This window comes from Neolamprologus brichardi, chromosome 5 (assembly GCF_056152115.1).
Source record: "Neolamprologus brichardi isolate AB-2024 chromosome 5, ASM5615211v1, whole genome shotgun sequence".
NCBI lineage: Eukaryota > Metazoa > Chordata > Actinopteri > Cichliformes > Cichlidae > Neolamprologus > Neolamprologus brichardi.
This window is the reverse complement of record NC_142108.1, coordinates 36,276,809-36,293,973: the sequence shown is the minus strand read 5'-3', so window position 1 is coordinate 36,293,973 and position 17,165 is coordinate 36,276,809. Positions and strand designations below refer to the sequence as shown.

The window sequence follows — 17,165 nt, the reverse complement described above, 5'->3', positions numbered from 1 at the left end:
GTGTTTGTGTGTCGTGGAGCTTTGTCGTCTCGATCACAGCTGATCGCCTCGTTGTGTACCTGCAGTCGTACTTGTGCGCTCACCTGAAGCACGTAAACCTGTGGCAGCAGTCGCAGGATAAGAAGTGCGTCACTGCTGAGTCGGCGTTAAAGCAGCAGGTTTTCTTTATGCTGCGTGTGCTGCCCATGACCTTTGACCCTGGTCTTGCTGATCTGAGGGGGTGAATCCAGATGTTTCTGTGTGTCCTCAGCTGGAGAGACAGCAGGAGGAAGACCTGAGAGCCCCCGAGTTCGTCAAAGTCAAGGAGAACCTGAGGAGGACGTCCGTTCAGGGCAAAGAGGAGAAGGAGGTGTAGAGGCGGCGGAGATGGCGAGCGTCCAAAGACACAGGCGCCGGCAGCTGGACGGCGGTGAAGCCTCTCGGCAGCTCGGGTCGGTGGTTCTGAATCAGGACGCTACAGAGCAACACGAGCAAACGACAACTGCCTCTGTGAGCAGATACGTGCGACTAAAGCGAGGAAACAGCAGGAGGCGCTGCTGCACAGATAGGACTCTTGAACCTGTGTTCGTTAGAGTCTGAGGCCACGCCCACACTAATGCGTTTTCATTCGCTTTCACCATTTTGGCCTCCCGTCCTCACTGAGGCGCCGTTTACCCCAAAGGAAAACGCAGCGTTTTCAAAACGCTCTCGAAAACGCACACATTTGAAGACGGTGCTTCCCCGTCCCAGTGTGGACAGCGAAAAGGGAGACTTTTGAAAACAATGACACATGTTAGTCATGTGATGCAGTCATGTGACCAATTAAACTAAGATAGCGGAGGGCGTTACACAGCAGCTGTTTTGTTTGACAGCCCTGTTAAAGATGAACATCAGCCTGTCGATGCTCCTCAGAGCTTTTCTTCACATTCTTTAATTCTCACTCGCTTCTGCAACTTTGTATTTTGTGTTACTCGCAGCAACGACCACACCTCATTGTGAGTCCATTTAACAAACTCGCTGCTTTTCCTCGACGCTGCGACGTTTCAAAGAGCAGGAAAGTAAATAAGCGGCAGACAGAAATGAAGCAGGTCGAATCTTCTTGCGCTTAGCATGCGCAGCACTGGAACGTCAGCGTTTGCAGCCGTTTCAGTGTGGACGCACAACTCTGTGAAAACGACTGAAAACGCTAGTGTGGACGCGGAGCGTCTTCAGACGAAAACGCCATTTTCAAATCTACCCGGGCCAGTGTGGCCGTAGCCTGAGTGTTGGTTTGCTCTCCTGCACTGAACTTGTGCCTAAGCTCACCTGTGAGACTCACAGGTGAGATACTGTGATCACTTTGTCCTTCCTCTCTCATCTTCAACATGCTAATCACATAGATTGATGAAACACTGACATGACTACAAACCTTTATCTGTGGCAGATTTTACAGCTTCATTAGAGATTTATTAGAGATTTTAAGCTCTAACTCAGACTCATGTGATTCGAGCCTGCGAGCTCCTCTCGGGGAAGCCTTACTTCCTGTGCTCACGGGACTCTGACGGGATAATCTTTGTGCAATTTAGACTTTTACTGTGGAGATGGGGATTCAAATTTTACTGTTTGTATTTGTGTCTCTTATCGTGTTCAGCCTGACGCCTCTCGTGTGTCTGTTGATCAATAAAGAACTAACCCTGCTGTCTGGTTTCTTCTGCAGATTTCATTATAAGTGTGAAACTGTGCTGCTGACACCTCCTCTCATGTTCCCTCTGTCACGTACAGCATCACCTGCAAACATGAGTATCACCTGTTGCCCCCTGCTGGATGATCCACAGCTGCTAGAAGAAACCTGACCTTACACATCTGGATCACATTAAGAATAGGGTCTTTATTTCTCAGTCACTTTGCCGTCAGAGCTTCTCTGAGCTTCAGGCTTCTTTTGTTACCTGCTTCATTAAGGGAGAGCAGACAATGGAGGTCATGTTTGCCTGCAGTGCTGGTCTCCTGCACGTCTTCATTGTCCTGCACTGGCTGCCTCAACGCAGGAATTTAGTGTCTTTTTATCAATAAGAACAGATTTATATGGATGAAATGTAATTCTTAGCTTCAAGTGAAAGAAACGGAGAAAACAAAGTGTCTAAAATGACTTATATGAGAGACAAAAACCAGTAAAGAATCAGTCAGTAAATGACTGACATTTACATGTTAGTGATGGTGAATATAAAACCACAGAGGAGGAGCCGAGGAAACCTTATTCCTGATGATGTGCCATTTGGGTGGAGCTGAGTTCTGTTTATCCAGCAGGTGGCGCTGTTCTCCTGCTCAGCCTGTGAGTGGAAGAAGTTTTAGTTCGACTAACTCGAATGATCGTTTGTTTTTATGTTTAAAACAAAGAAGCATGTGAAGCTTTCAGTTGACTTGTATTATATTTGTCAGTTTGGAGGCCTGAGACCCCTCCAGGCACCTTTGTGGGCTCTTATTCTGAAGCATTTTAAACAGGAAGTAAGGTGCAGTTAGAACTGTTCTTTGTACAGGTGTGTAAATCTTACTTTAGGCTGAGGCTAATTACTGGAGAAAGTTGTGATCATCAGAAAAGGTTAATGAGGGGCCACCGAACACCTGAGCCAGGAGTCTGTAGGTCGGCGGTCTGGCCATGGGTCACGCCTCACTCTGCTGGGGTCACCAGTCTGATCTGATAAACAGTGCAGGTAATGATTCCCACGCTCACCTTTCAGAAGAAGCTGGTTCTCGCCACACAGACGTGCAGCGAGCGTGAGAAAGCTTCGCGCCTGCTCTCACTGAACCACACGCTTTAAAGATGACAGAGCTACTGTGACTTCACCTGCTGGTTTCTGAAAGATCACATCCAGATGTTTTCCATTATCTCCATCTTGGAAAAGCGAGGGATGGAGCTAACTGTTAAAAACCTTTTTTTAAAAGATGTATTTAATCAGGAAGTCCCGTGAGATGGACTACACTCTGATTCCAACTCAGTTTAAAACAAGGCCGTGCAGTCTCCATATTTCTGTTCCTGCTGGCTGCTGGACGCAAAACTTCTTTTCAAGCATGACTGAATTCAGACTTTACGAGCTGGCAGATGATTCCTGCTTATTTTTAAAGGAGAAAGATGAAAACCCCGAAGCAGTGAACCTTTCTCTGTAAAGCGTGTCCTTGTCACACTGAAAGGCTGTTTTTTGCTTTGTGCACTTCACCCAGGTTGAAAATACCGTCTCATATTTGGAGATTACTCCATTGAACGCTGCTCCAACAGAGGTCGATCATGTTAATAATTTCACCTCCTCACTACGTACGACTCTGGATACTGTAGCTCCAGTGAAAACTAAGGTCTCTAATCAGAAGTACCTGACCCCGTGGTATAATTCTCAAACACGTAGCCTAAAGCAGACGACTCGTAATCTGGAGAGGAAATGGCGTGTCACAAATTTAGAGGATCATCATTTAGCCTGGAGAAATAGTTTGTTGCTTTATAAGAAAGCCCTCCGCAAAGCCAGAACAGCTTACTACTCATCACTGATTGAAGAAAATAAGAACAACCCCAGGTTTCTCTTCAGCTCTGTAGCCAGGCTGACAAACAGTCAGAGCTCTGTTGAGCCAACCATCCCTTTAACGTTAACTAGTAATGACTTCATGAACTTCTTCACAAATAACATTTTAACCATAAGAGAAAAAATTACCCATAATCCTCTCTCTGTGGAAAAAAACAGCATATCTGCATGAAGCTGACAGAGGCAACGAACCAATCGCATCCATTTCAGTCGCCAAATCATCAAATTCACCTCTTCGCTTGTTCGTGCACCTGCACAGCTTCCTTCCTTGTTTCATTTTAAATATGCACGTCACAACGGCCTCAGCAGTCACTGCAACCATGCTCCATGCAGCTCTGGTTCCCTGCAAACGAGGCTGAACCCTGACACCATCCCCCGGGTCAAAGGGCAAACTCAGCTGAACTCTGAACGCCACCCTGCTGTAATAAAAACGACTTCCTGTGGAGTTGTTCCTGTATGAGCTCATCATTATGATCTATAGTAACTGATCAAAGTGTGTTTGAATAATGAGTGTTCATTAGTAATGTCCTTTGTTGTGTTACAGGATTTAGGATTCATGTTCAGGTCAACTGGGATCAGTGATGATGGAGGAATTTTACTGCACTCACAGAATTCCTAAACAGGAAAGATGCTCCACTGGATCACAGCAGGAACATATAACAAACTAAGATTTGATTTTTTATCTTATATTGGACAGATTTATTAAATGAGGTAAATTATTGTGACATCACAGGGTGATCTAACAATTAGCAGTTCACAGTAAAAACCAACAATCGGCTGAGAGAATGTTAATTAGTGGCTCAACAATCCTGAGGAGGGAGGGCGAGGGGGGGCGCTGCAGGCCCGCTAACCAAAATAATCCAGTGTGAGCTCAGGTTCAAGTGTTTGTCTCTGAAAACAGCGAGGCAGATACATGAGAGGAGGCTGCAGTCTGCTTTGGATTTAACTCTTGTGACAGAAACCAGTGAGCAAAGGTCTGAAGGTCTGAGGATTAGGACTCAGGAGGAGCTCGGGATTCATCACAGGAGAGCTGCATCATTACAAACTGAAGTCTGTGTGAACAGCTGACCTGGACGATGTGCAGAAGAACAGGAACGCCATTTACCGTCTGATCACGAGGCATCCCACGTTACCGTGACACGTGCATGTATGTGTGCTTGGCTTTCTAGTTTACAACATTCAGGGTTAGGGCCCCATTAATCTGACACACTAACACTTTTATTTGTCACAGTTCAGCAGAGAGAAGTCTCTTCTAACACCGGGTTTAGAAAATATAGATGCAAAGTAAAGTGGACATTTTGTAGTCCATCATCTATAAATTGTAGTTTCAACATTGTGGACATCTGGTGGACATATACTCGTCTCTCACAGCGGTGAGACAAGTATAAGTATCAGTTCTTCTCTTTTCTTAAGTTTTTAGCGATTCTCCCCACGTTTCCAATACTGAAAATGTCACTGAGGTCAAGGAACAGAGGTTAGAAGTAGGAGACAGGAGGGGCTTTTGGAGTCTCTTTTTCCCCACCTTTGAGTCCAGGCCAGGTGTGGTTTCTCCTCGCTCCGGGCGTGGGTGGGTTCTCTCTCTGCAGTCAGGCCTCATCAAGCTGGAGTCACCTCCGATATTTAAGGACCAGCTCAAGCATCCAATCCTTGCCAGATTTCAGGGTTAGGGTCAGTCGACTTCTCTGCACCAACTCTGTTTCTGCTTTAACCAGCCTGGCTCATCGAGCCACTACTTATCTTCCTTCTCACTGTTGCCAAAGTGCTTGCTCAAAAGGGGTCATATGATTGTTGGGGCTTTCTTTGTTTGACTGCACTTCTCCAGTCCGAAAGACATTCTGATGTCCTTGCTGTAGATCCTAGTGGTGTGGATCAGCGAATCGATGTCTCGTTCACTCTTGGCATACAGCTTGATGTCATCCATGTAGAGGTGGCGACTGACGAGTGCTTCATTCCGTAGTCGGGCTTCATGGCCAGTTGTGTCGATGATCTCACTGAGGGGGTTCAACCTGGAACAGCAGTGGGAACAGAGCATCTCCTTGGTAGGGCCCACACTTGATGATGACTTTTACTGTGTGTTTGAAGTATCCAGTATTGTTCGCCACATCCCCACTGAGTTTCTGATAAAGGCTCTCAGGGTCCTGATGATCTTGTATAGTTCTAGGCATTCCAGGATCCAGGTGTGGGGCACTGAGTCATAGGCTTTCTTGTAATCAATCCAAGCAGTGCACAGGTTGGTCAGTCTTGGGGAACTGCTCTTTCTTCCAGTAGCTGGTGTTTTGCCTCTCGGGTGCTCCTGTTGATTTCTTTCTGTGTCCCACTCATGTAAGCAATATCCCTGTTCATCTTAGTCACTGTGATGCTTGACTGGAGCTTCCATGTGGTAGTGATGCAGGTTATTGGCCAGTAATTGGATAGGGCCGGTCCCTTCAGGCGATCCTTGAGGATCAGGACTGTCCGGCCTCTCCTTGACACACTCACTGACTGCTACGGGTTTCTCCATGACTGTTTGCTGTTTCTGACTCTGCTTGTAAATAAAGCTTGAATTCAGTCACAGCGCCTCATTTGAGTCCAGCCTTGATCTACAGCCCACAAAACAGTGAGAACTCACCTGGTGACCCGTCCACAAATCATGCCCTGCACAGACTCAGCCGACCTGTTCTTTTAAAAAAAGTCAAAATTATAAATGATGTTTCATTTGTGGTGGATGTCGGAGTCTAACGGTGTTTACACACATGTAGTTGTTTATTCTGGTCCAGATCGGTTAATGAGGTAGTAAACTCATCGAGTTGCCAAGCTGGTGGTGCGTACCGACGTGTACGCGGTGTCACAGCGCTCCCAACTACTGTGCACGTTTTTGTGTTTTTTATGCACTGATCACTTTCACTCGTCAGGAATCGATAGATATCAGCCTAAGCCTGAACCTGGACTTTACTTTAGATTAGACACACAGTATTCAGAGATTGTGAGACCAGCAGGTGCTCCACGGGCTATTGTCTGCAACAGCAAGCAACACAGACGGCACTCCTCTCCCTGCACCTGAGCCAGGACTGCAACAAAACTCTGGTAAGGGAGGGGGGCCATAGTGCATACAGAATTATAAAAAGTCACTGCTCACCAGACTTGGAGGCCATGTCCATTCAGTGCGGGCCCTTTTATCTACCTGCGAGCTAACAGTAGCCATAGTTATCATTGTTTACATCCAGAGGGCGTCCATGTTGTTGCTGGGGACTTTAATAAGGCATGTTTGAAATCTGTACTCCCCCAAAACCAACATGGTAAGGACACTTACCATGTTGGTTAGTTTTTCCAGTGGTTTGGTTAGTTTTCACACAGAGAAAAATTGAAGTGAACTCCAAGCGAACCAAAATGCATCACCACAAACAACGTGGGAATGTTCAGTCTGCCCACTGGTCACATGTGTCTGGGACAGGAGCAGTAAAACTAAACACAGGAGGAATGTGGTGTGTGAGAACACTGAAAATTTAAGTTAACCAGCTAGCTGCCAGCCCGTACAGACCTGTGCACATTCATAGTACCTTCCCACATTGAGAATACAATGCAGACATGGCTACAGTAGCTGGGCTGTTGGTCCAGATTGAGGTCTGATCCCGTTCACACCATTAACAAACCTCTCTGGAGTTGGTTTGGAACCATATCGAGAACACCTTCTCCAAAAGCGTCTCTGTTGTTTTGGTCCGCACCCAAGTATGATTACTGTGTTCACACCTGCACCAACGAACCACACTGAAAAGAAAACCAACCAGAGTTGGGTTTAAACAGACTAAACACCCACCCTAAAGGCCTTTATACACTCAGTATGTAACGAATAAACGACTTGAAATTCAGATGTTTTTGGTTCCGCACACGTCGTGTAGGGTTTTAACTCATTTGAAAATACCGAAAAATGATTCCTGAAAAATCATGCTGTGAAAGAAATGGAGTGGACAGAAAGTGGCATTGAGCTGGTTCTGATGTTTCTAGGTGAAGACTGGATTCTCAGGAAAAGGCAGCAGGAGGAGAATTTCCTGGTTTGATCCCGGAGTCCAAGCTTTCAGACGTACTTCCGGATGTCATAGAAATCATTTCACAGAGCCGCCTGACCCTGGGAGGCACCTAGCTTTGAGTCTGAGGGAAAACAGGATTATTTTACTTTTTCACATCACTGTGTATTTAGTACTGATGCTACGACGATGCTTGTTGCCAAACGCAGTGCTATGATTGGTCAGATCTGTTTATTCAAGTCTTGAAAAATCAGAAAAAGCCAACAAAAATGTCGGGGGTTTAAAGTCTTACACAGCTTTTATTTTGAAGGTTTTTGGAAAGCTGAATACACTCTGCTCATCTTCTGTAGTTTAAATGTGGCAGTAAATAAAATGTTCAGACATTTTTCACAGCATGTGAACAAGGGATTTTTGTTCATTAAAATATTACGTATCATAGCTCAGTGGGCTACATACTGAACTCGGGCTGAGGGGCCTGGACCCCCGGGAGTCGTCCGCTGCAGTTATTGAATGATGTGACGTCATCTCCGCTTTATTTTGTAAAGGTTGGGAAGAGTGGTGCTCTCTGCGGCTTGACTGCGCAGGTCCGCAGCTGGCGGCAGAGACAGACGCAGAGTTCGTCGTTCCCGGCTGGAGCACCGCCGGAGCCGCCCGCTTTGTTCGCCACAGGCTGAGCGCGCGGAGCCGGTGCTCCGGTGTTTCCAGTGCTTAGAGGAAACCTCCGTAGTCGCGAGCGCAGAGCGTTAGTCTGCCGGGAGACCCGGCGGAGGGACCGGTGTGATTTGTGGGACGGTACACGGTGTAAAATGGCTCCCGGGCACCGCGAACACCGACTCAGGTAAGAGTCCGCACCTGCCGCCGCACTGCTAACGGCTCTGACGCACTTGTGTCCGGAGGGAGGGAGGGCGGGCGAGGGGAGGGGGTGGTGGCTGTGGCCGGTCCCTTTGCTTCACCGGACGTCTTTCTTCGGAGAGCAGTTCAACCAAACTCTGTTGGAAAACCTCCAAAAATAAGCCGATTCTCGTCCTTGTGGACTCGGGCTGCTTCTGGGCCCTGACCCGGGATCTGTGTTCGGGGTTTGGGTCATTCGGCCTGTGTTTGGTCCGCGTGGGTGGTCGCTGTAGTCGGAGGTTGGTGTTTACCACTAAGAATCAGAGCGGGTTGCTCGCCACCGCCCTCCGCGGGCGATGTGGGTGGAACCCCCCCCCCCCCCCCAAAGCCCCCATCAAAGCCCCCATCACAGCCCCCATCAGCAGAGGCCCGGCGTGTTTACAGGGGCCCGCAGGCTGCTGGGATGCTGGTGACCGGATGTTACTGACGGCGCCGCAGTACTGCGCGGGTCCGAGCCCCTCGCTGGGAAAGATGTTAAAACGCATGTATTTTGAATGGAGTTTGGTGGGACTCGCTGTAACGGTGCATCTGCTGCTCAGATGTTTGCTCCGCTGTCATCACACCTGCCACCTGTTTTCCGCTGAGTCTGCGCAGTTTGTCCGCTAGCAAACTAACAGGGAGTTCAGGGTCAGCTATGACGTCACCCGCACCTCTCTTACAGTTGTGATTAACTTGAACTAAAGTGTGTATTTCCACAGTTGATGGGCTCGTGTTTCTGTGCAGCAAACGCTTTCACAGTTGCATACAAAAACATGTGGCTATGACGTCATCACCGGGGCAGGCCTCTAACTGGTGAAACCTGTTCTGTTTACAGCAAACATTGATAAAGAAACCAGATAAGACGTATAAATATAAGTAGTCTTGATCCACCTGATTGAGCACTGATTAATGATTCATGGTTTCGTCACACTTGTCGCTTACAGCCCTGAACCTGTGAGGTCAACACTGTCATCTCCTCTGTTTTTATTCCTCTTAAATGGCCTTATACAGCACTTTTACTGGTCCCTAAGGACCCCAAAGTGCTTTACACATCCATTCACACACTGGTGATGGCAGCTACATTGTAGCTACAGCCACCCTGGGGCGCACTGACAGAGGCGAGGCTGCCGGACACTGGCGCCACCGGGCCCTCTGACCACCACCAGTAGGCAACGGGTGAAGTGTCTTGCCCAAGGACACAACGACCGAGACTGTCCAAGCTTGGGGCTCGAACCGGCAACCTTCCGATTACAAGACGAACTAACAGCTCTTGAGCCACGATCGCCCCACTATCTTATTTTTATTCTGTAACAACACTTTAATAGAGCTTTTAGAATGAGGAGATTATGTATGGAGAGCAAACCGTATCGGGCTGTGCTCAGTCATCCAGGTGAGGAAGGCCTAAAAAGTTGATTCTGTTCATCTGGACGTTTTCAGTGAAGCGTTTCATCATCATCAGGTGACTTCTTCAGTCAGCGACGAGTGTGAAAACCTGCAGACAAAACTCTGAATCACATTAACACGTGGCGTGTTTTAAAAGCTGCTGCACAGCGTGGCATCCTCGCCGTGATTATCAACAGTGTAGTTCGTTCTACGAAGACGATTTCATTTAAAGTTCAGATCTAAGTGCCGTGGCGTTCCCAGGCCTGCCGAGTGATGTAATCTGTCCAGGGTGTCCTGGGTCGTCCCAGGGGCTTCCTCGGGAGGGCGCGCTCAGAGCCCCTCGCCGACGAGGTGACCGCGTTGGTGAGGAGGAGCAGCGGCCTCCTTGCCCCATCTCTGGGAGAGCCCACCCACCCTTCAGCGAAGGTCATATCCACCGTCTCGCTTCTTCACCTTCAGAGTAACCAGCGATAAATTCAGCCTTAGATTAATCGCGTGTTATCACACGTTTCTGTAGCAACGTCAGGGCTGCGACTCAGAGCTGCATAACATGTAGGGCACACTTAGGTTAAAGCGTGCGTGTGGTACGGACGAGTCGCACACGTCTGAACTTTATTACTTGTGACGAATCAGCAGCTTTTATCTCACCTGCTGGCGCCCACAGAAAGTACAGAAGTCCACCTGAGCACGCACACAGACGCACCTTTACCTGGAGCCGGTCTCATAGCGCCGGCTGCAGATTTCAGCCGCTCCTCACTGACGAGGTCACAGATCAGATTGTTTAATCCCAGATAATCCGGATGTTTTCTGTCCCACAGAAGACGAAACGAGTCAGATCTGCAGCCAGGCTCTGATTCAGTTGCTGATGTCACGCGGCATCAGCGACGCACGCCATGTGATGCGTCTGCCGGTCTTGAACGTCTCGATTTCTGCAGCCGGGTCGGAGACACCCGTGTGCAGTTGTCTTGGTTTTTCTCGCCATTTTAATGATGCTCCAGGTACGCGAACACAGCGGCTCTTTGTTGTTGATTTCAGGGGGAGGAGCCTGGAAGTCAGAAACAGACAGTGGCTCCACCCCCCACTGTGTGTCAGTGTCGCCTCAACCACGTGCTGCGTGACAGCAGCTCTTTGTTCTCCACCCTCACTGGAAAGGGCCTCGCTCTGCGGGTGGGGGAGGTTGGGGGAGGGGTCAGCAGCAGTCGCACTGAGCGTCCTGGACGAGTTCAGGTGTGTGCAGCCAATCAGCTCGTCAGCGATGATGTCTCCCAGCCTCAGAGCCGCGTGGCTACAGAAACACTTTAGATCTGATTGATTAGTGATTGTCAGTTAGCAGAGGGGGCGGGGCTGAGGTGGCGATGAAAGCTGCTTTCATTAATCGTTATCAATACTGAACAATTATCAAAAATACATTTATATTTAAATTATTGATCGATTATCAAAGATGAGAATTGAATCAGTCATTTCTCTGATTAATGTCAGTTATTGATCATCCTGCTGACCCACACACACACAGCTCACTGATGAATATTGATTATTATTGATTACCTGTCAGTTCTGCTCTGCTGGTCCGGTTTTTAAATCACTGACTTTCAGTCAGTTTGATAAAATGACGATGCGCAGGGATATTTATCTGGCCTCAGCCGAAAGGCTGATTGGGTACCTTCACCGCCGAGCGGGCGGCGCCGCGGACACCCGACTTTAGTAAGCTTTTCAAATGATTTCGTAGCTGCAGCTGTTCTTGTTTATGAGCGTAAACCAGATCAATGCTGTGAAAGACGACATATTTTAACTTCCTGTTTACTCCTTCTGAATAAAGCTCAGGGTGAAGCAGCTTTGGCTGACCACCTCTTTCTCTCTGTCCTCAGCTGATCTCCAGCAGCTCCATGTGACGTCACTGCTTCTTCCAGCAGCACTTCTTCCTCTTCCTCCTCCTCCTCTGCTGCGAGGTGGCATGTCGGCGGCTCAGACCCAGAAGGAGAGCAGCGAGGCGGGCTGGGGCTGCCTGGAGGCTCTGGGTCTCAGCCAGAAGGAGATCGTCCTGGCTGAGGCCCTGCAGATGGAGTACGACGCCCTGTCCAAACTCAGGCAGGACAAGAGTGGAACGGCACCCAGCCAGACCGGCTCCAAGACCCCCAATCCCTCCATCGAGCGCCACCAGCCCACACCTTCCCCGCCGGGAGGAAACCTGCCGATGGGCCTTTCCGGGTCCGAATCCCCCCTGAACCAAGCGGGAGGGTCCCAATCTCCGCAGTCCGCCCCAGCCAGGGCCCTCCCCCCTCAGGGCGGCAACATCAAGGAGTCCCCGTACATCCTGGACAGTCCTGAAGTCTGCAAGTTCAGGGACGCTTCTGCGCCCAGCCTCGGGGACTCTCCCGGATCCAGTTCAGGGTTTCTGCCAAAGGGTTTTCCCGCTCTTCCAGATGACACACCCCCCGCCATCCCACCGAGAAACCCCATCCCGCCACTGGCAGCGTCCGAGAACCCCTTCCTGCCTCCCCGACCCTCCACCGTGCCGCGGGACGTGAACCTGTTCATGCCTGACGTGGATCGGCCCAAAGTGACCTCCGGAGACCTGAACTATGACACCATCAACGACTCGCTGTCCCGACTAAATGACAGCTGGCAAGGTCGGAGGGCCAACGGCGACCAATCGGGCAAGCCCGTGGCCCGCAGCAAGACGCTCCCCCCTCAGGTGCCTCCCAGGACGTACGTAGCTGTTCCCAAGACCAACAAGAACCAGCGTCCGGTCTCTGCAGACCCGGTAAGCCCCTCTGAGGTCGTGCGTCAGCTGTTTGTGTTGAGGTGCGCTCTGATTGGCCACTTAAACAATTTATTTCTGATTGCATTTCTAACACTATTGAATGCTGCAGTGTGATTATAAGCAGCATGTCTGTCTCTGAAGAGCTGCTTCCTCTGTAACGAGGGTCCTGCTGCACCCCTGGTGTTTCCACATGAATCAAACTCAAGCTGAACTAAAGCACAGTTCAGCTGTGATGACCTCAGATTTGAATACAGAGGAGTTACCGGTGCACTCGGATCTTCCTTCTCTCTGCTGTTTGTTCTGTTTGGGGTGAGTTTGCTCGGCTCGCACTCAGGAAGACGTGGCGCCCTGCAGACACACCTGATCTGCAAACCCTCGTAGAGCTGCTTGCACTGCCGATCAGTAGATCAATATACGTGATTGTCGGCACCCAGCTGCTGCTCTGAGCTCTGTTAACTTAGAGCTGCAGACAGGCGGCGGCTAAAACGTTGGCGCTGACGGTAGCCAACGTGAATCTGAGTGCGACGGCAGAAAACAGGAAGTGTTCGTCTTTGAGGGGCGTTAATCGCCTCCTTCGTGTTTCTGAGAACAGGAAGCTGAATTTACATCGTTGTCAATGTGTTTGTGTTCAGACGCGCTGCAGCTGTGCAGCTGTGCAGCTGTGCAGCCGCTTCATTTAGGAAAACACCCCGCGCTCAGAGTTGTCACTTCCTGTCAGAAGTCCTGACAGGAAGTGAGGTTTTCAGATGGTTTCTGGAGAAGTGCTGCGGTTTGATTCCCAGCCCTTCACATGGACTCGTGCGTCGTGGCGTGAACCAGTCAGACCAGTTCAACCAGCTGTAACTTGAAACCAGATGGGCAGGCGGCGTCCTGACACGCTTCCTTCGCCGCGCTCAGACGTGCTCAGACTGACTCTTCAGTTTTATTTCCCTCAAAACACGAACTCATCACCACATTCTTCCTCCTCCTCCTCTTCCTCCTTCTTCTTTTTCTGCAGCCTCAATTTCATTTCCTGCTTAGACGTTCTTTCAGTCGATGTTTAAACATAAAAATCCTCGCCACGCTTTAATGTCGACCACACACACACACACACACACACACACACACACACACACACACACACTCACACACACACACACAGACACACACTCACACTCTGGACTGTGTGTGAGAGTCTCTGATTGGCTGTCTTTGCGTGTCCTGCAGGTGTCGCTGGGCGCTAGGATGAACGGCTTCGGGTACGAGCTCTTCCAGGTGTCGGAGGAGCGCGACGAGGAGGTGGCGGCGTTCTGCCACACGCTGGATGTGTGAGTAGCCTGTTGCCGTGACGATCACACTCAGTCACAATCCTCCGTCTCGCCCTTGCTGGCGTCTCCACCCGCTGCCCTCTCACCTGTCTGCGTCTCTTTGCCCTCAGGCTGCGCTCGGCGTACCCGTGCTGTGACCGCTCAAAGAACGCCGGCTTTGTGTGGTCGCCCTCCGTCGGCCACGAAGAGCTCCATCAGGGCCTGGGGGTCAGCGTGAAGGTGACGGTCATCAGCGAGCACTTCAGAGAGCCGCTCACCTTTACCTGTGACAGTAAGACGCTGCATTCACTGTCACCAAATAAGCGTCTGTAGCTGTGACGTCTGGTTTTTCTGTGAGGATAAAAATGTCTGACTGAAAGCGTTAGCTTCGTATGAATACGCGCGCTGGCTGCCATCTTGCTTTTTAAAATTCATCTGGGAATTCAGTCAGTTTGTCTGTTTTATGTCCAAGACACGCTAAATTATGCTGTGACGTTATTTTACCCTGAAAGGACCTGCTGATGGCGTCCAGCTGTGCGTCTGTACAGTTATACTTCACCTGTTTATAATACTGAAGTGTGTGTGTGTGTGTGCGTGTGTGTGTGTCCGAGGTTCGTCCACCGTGGACCTGCTCATCTACCAGACTCTGTGTTACGCTCAGGACGACCTCGACCACGTGAACGTGGACGACTACCTGCTGAAGGTCTGCGGACATGACGAGTTCCTCCACAAGTAAGAACCTCAGAGCCGGGGTCTCCGAGCCGCGCCTGAACTCAGCAGCTCTGTAGGGTCCTTCAGCTGATCTGTGGTCTGTGGTTCAGACATAATAACAGAGCAGAGCTGTGGCTGCTGTTACACCAGCAGCAGCAATGACCACACACACACACACACACACACACACACACACACACACACACACACACACACACACACACACACCAACAACGTCCTTGCTGTTTTAGGCGGTGCGTCTGTTTGCCTGTACAAATCCCCACAGCAGCTGTGTGTGTGTGTGTGTGTGTGTGTGTGTGTGTGTGTGTGTGTGTGTGTGTCTGTGTCTGTGTGTGTGTGTGTGTGATATCCCGGCGGAGCCCGGCTGGACTTCCTGTGGTGGAACAATGAGTGTTTATCACTTGTGAACAGCTGTCGGTCCGCCTGGCGCTCTGCTGTCGGTGTCTTTGCTGCGTCACGTGTCCTGAAGTCTTTGAGACGTTCGTCATGTCTCAGCACACTCAACATGCTTCACACAGACGTGTGCTGGTTTATAAGGACTAAGGCTGCAGCGCTGTAACTGACCTCAGGTCAGCAGACTGAGATATGATTGTGGAGCAGATGTGCAGCTGGTTACCTGAGAGGTGTGCTGGGTTCTTAACAGTGATAATTATAATCTGAGCCAATGAAGTGCGTTCAGTACTGGCGTGACGTGCTCATATGTGCATGTAGCGTGAGCTGAAGCTCTGCTGCTGCTGATCTGGAGTGTGCTGCATGGACAGTTTCACATAGAGCAGGGCGATATGGCCAAAAATATTTATCACGATATAAACTTGAAAATTTGCAATAACGATATAACTGACGATATAATTGACACTAGACAAAATACTTTACAACTCCACAACTTTATTAGTGCAAAAAACCATCAATGTATTTTCACTGAAACAAGCAGCTGTTTTTATCTGCATTAAAGTTACATAAACATGTAACAGTGCAAATGCAAATTCCTCGCTGATAGTTTAACTAAAAGACATTTCCAGTGGAAACTGGCCGACATATCCTCAGCATAACCATGTATAATATCCACAAAACTTAAAAAGAGGTTAAACACACACAATACGGTAACATTATGTTGAAGCACAGTACGTATCACTCCGCGAGGCTCCGCCTACGATAGCCGTAATGCTCCGACAATCCATCAAGCGGTGCGGCTTCGTAGCTTAGCAAAGTCGTACTGAAACATTTGACAGATGTTCGAGCGCCGTGCACATAAAATCGTTTCGAGGTCAGTAAACACAACCAGAGTTCATACATAAGGCACACGGGATTATAAGGGGCTCTGTCGACTTTCAGAAAAATCAAAGGATTGATTTTAAGTGTGCCGTATTTTCCAAACAACACGGTAATAACGACGGCCCGCTAGCATGCGCTACCAAAAATAGTGCTTTGTTGTGTATCTGACGAAAGCTAAACCAGTTCCACACCAGTGAAGCTGCAGCATTTTTACAAACCAGTTCAGGTTCATCTGTTTCATTCAACGATCCACTTTCGCTCTTCTCATTCTGCGTCGCCGCCATGCTTTTTCCACCATGTGCGTATATAAACAAAGGCACTGCGCATGCGTGTTTTACCCAAATTCTATCGCCATATTTCATTTTCTTATCGTTGCCCAACATTACACTGTGAACGGTATGATATGGCCCTGCCCCGGTTTCAGATGTGAATAAGTTTGTCGATGTGATTTTTCAGACCTGAGATCAGAGATTTGTTCGAGCAAACATCTGTCTCGTCTGTTCAGTTCAGTTTGGGACTGACAGTCGAGCAGCAGTGAGCACAGCTGTGTGTCGTCTGCATAGACTGGTATATCATGTACAGGTGACACAGCGATGGCCCGAGGGCTGAAACTTCTTCACCTTCTTCCTGTGGTTTGGTTTGTTGTCACACAGAGAAAAATCCAAGTGAAGCAAAGGGAAATGTGTCAGTACAAACCACATCAGTGTTCAGTCCGCTCATTGGCCAGGTGTGTCTGGGGACCATCACAGGTAAACACAGGAACAAGGTGTGTGGGAGAAACCTGAGAAGTTGTTTCCGGGCTTGCTGCTGGCCTGTGCTGGCCTGTGCAGACCTGTGCAGACCTGTGCAGACCTGTGCTGGCCTGTGCTGGCCTGTGCAGACCTGTGCAGACCTGTGCAGACCTGTGCAGACTTGTGCAGGCCTGTGCTGGCCTGTGTAGACCTGTGCAGACCTGTGCAGACCTGTGCAGGCCTGTGCTGGCCTGTGCTGGCCTGTGCAGACCTGTGCTGGCCTGTGCTGGCCTGTGCTGACCTGTGCAGACCTGTGCAGACCTGTGCAGACCTGTGCAGACCTGTGCAGACCTGTGCAGACCTGTGCAGGCCTGTGCTGGCCTGTGTAGACCTGTGCAGACCTGTGCAGACCTGTGCTGGCCTGTGCTGGCCTGTGCAGACCTGTGCTGACCTGTGCAGACCTGTGCAGACCTGTGCAGACCTGTGCAGACCTGTGCTGGCCTGTGCTGGCCTGTGTAGACCTGTGCAGACCTGTGCAGACCTGTGCTGGCCTGTGCTGGCCTGTGCTGGCCTGTGCTGGCCTGTGCTGGCCTGTGCTGACCTGT

General features: G+C 49.7%; 2 protein-coding genes across 4 annotated transcripts in view; both read left to right on the top strand.

The window, feature by feature from the left end:
* Window positions 1-1,676, top strand: part of LOC148102876 (protein FAM107B) — a 25,183-nt gene extending 23,507 nt beyond the window's left edge. For both annotated transcript variants that reach the window (XM_087841154.1, XM_087841155.1), the window contains one exon: window positions 251-1,676. In XM_087841154.1, coding sequence (XP_087697280.1) covers window positions 251-355 — 105 coding nt within the window. In that variant the 3' untranslated portion in view covers window positions 356-1,676. The remainder of the gene's footprint in view (window positions 1-250) is intronic.
* A 6,406-nt stretch (window positions 1,677-8,082) lies between these two features.
* Window positions 8,083-17,165, top strand: part of pik3c2b (phosphatidylinositol-4-phosphate 3-kinase, catalytic subunit type 2 beta) — a 36,764-nt gene continuing 27,681 nt past the window's right edge. For both annotated transcript variants that reach the window (XM_087841153.1, XM_087841152.1), the window contains exons 1-5: window positions 8,083-8,363; window positions 11,644-12,539; window positions 13,746-13,846; window positions 13,957-14,117; window positions 14,437-14,557. In XM_087841153.1, the coding sequence (XP_087697279.1) occupies window positions 11,730-12,539; window positions 13,746-13,846; window positions 13,957-14,117; window positions 14,437-14,557 (1,193 nt within the window). In that variant the 5' untranslated portion in view covers window positions 8,083-8,363; window positions 11,644-11,729. The remainder of the gene's footprint in view (window positions 8,364-11,643; window positions 12,540-13,745; window positions 13,847-13,956; window positions 14,118-14,436; window positions 14,558-17,165) is intronic.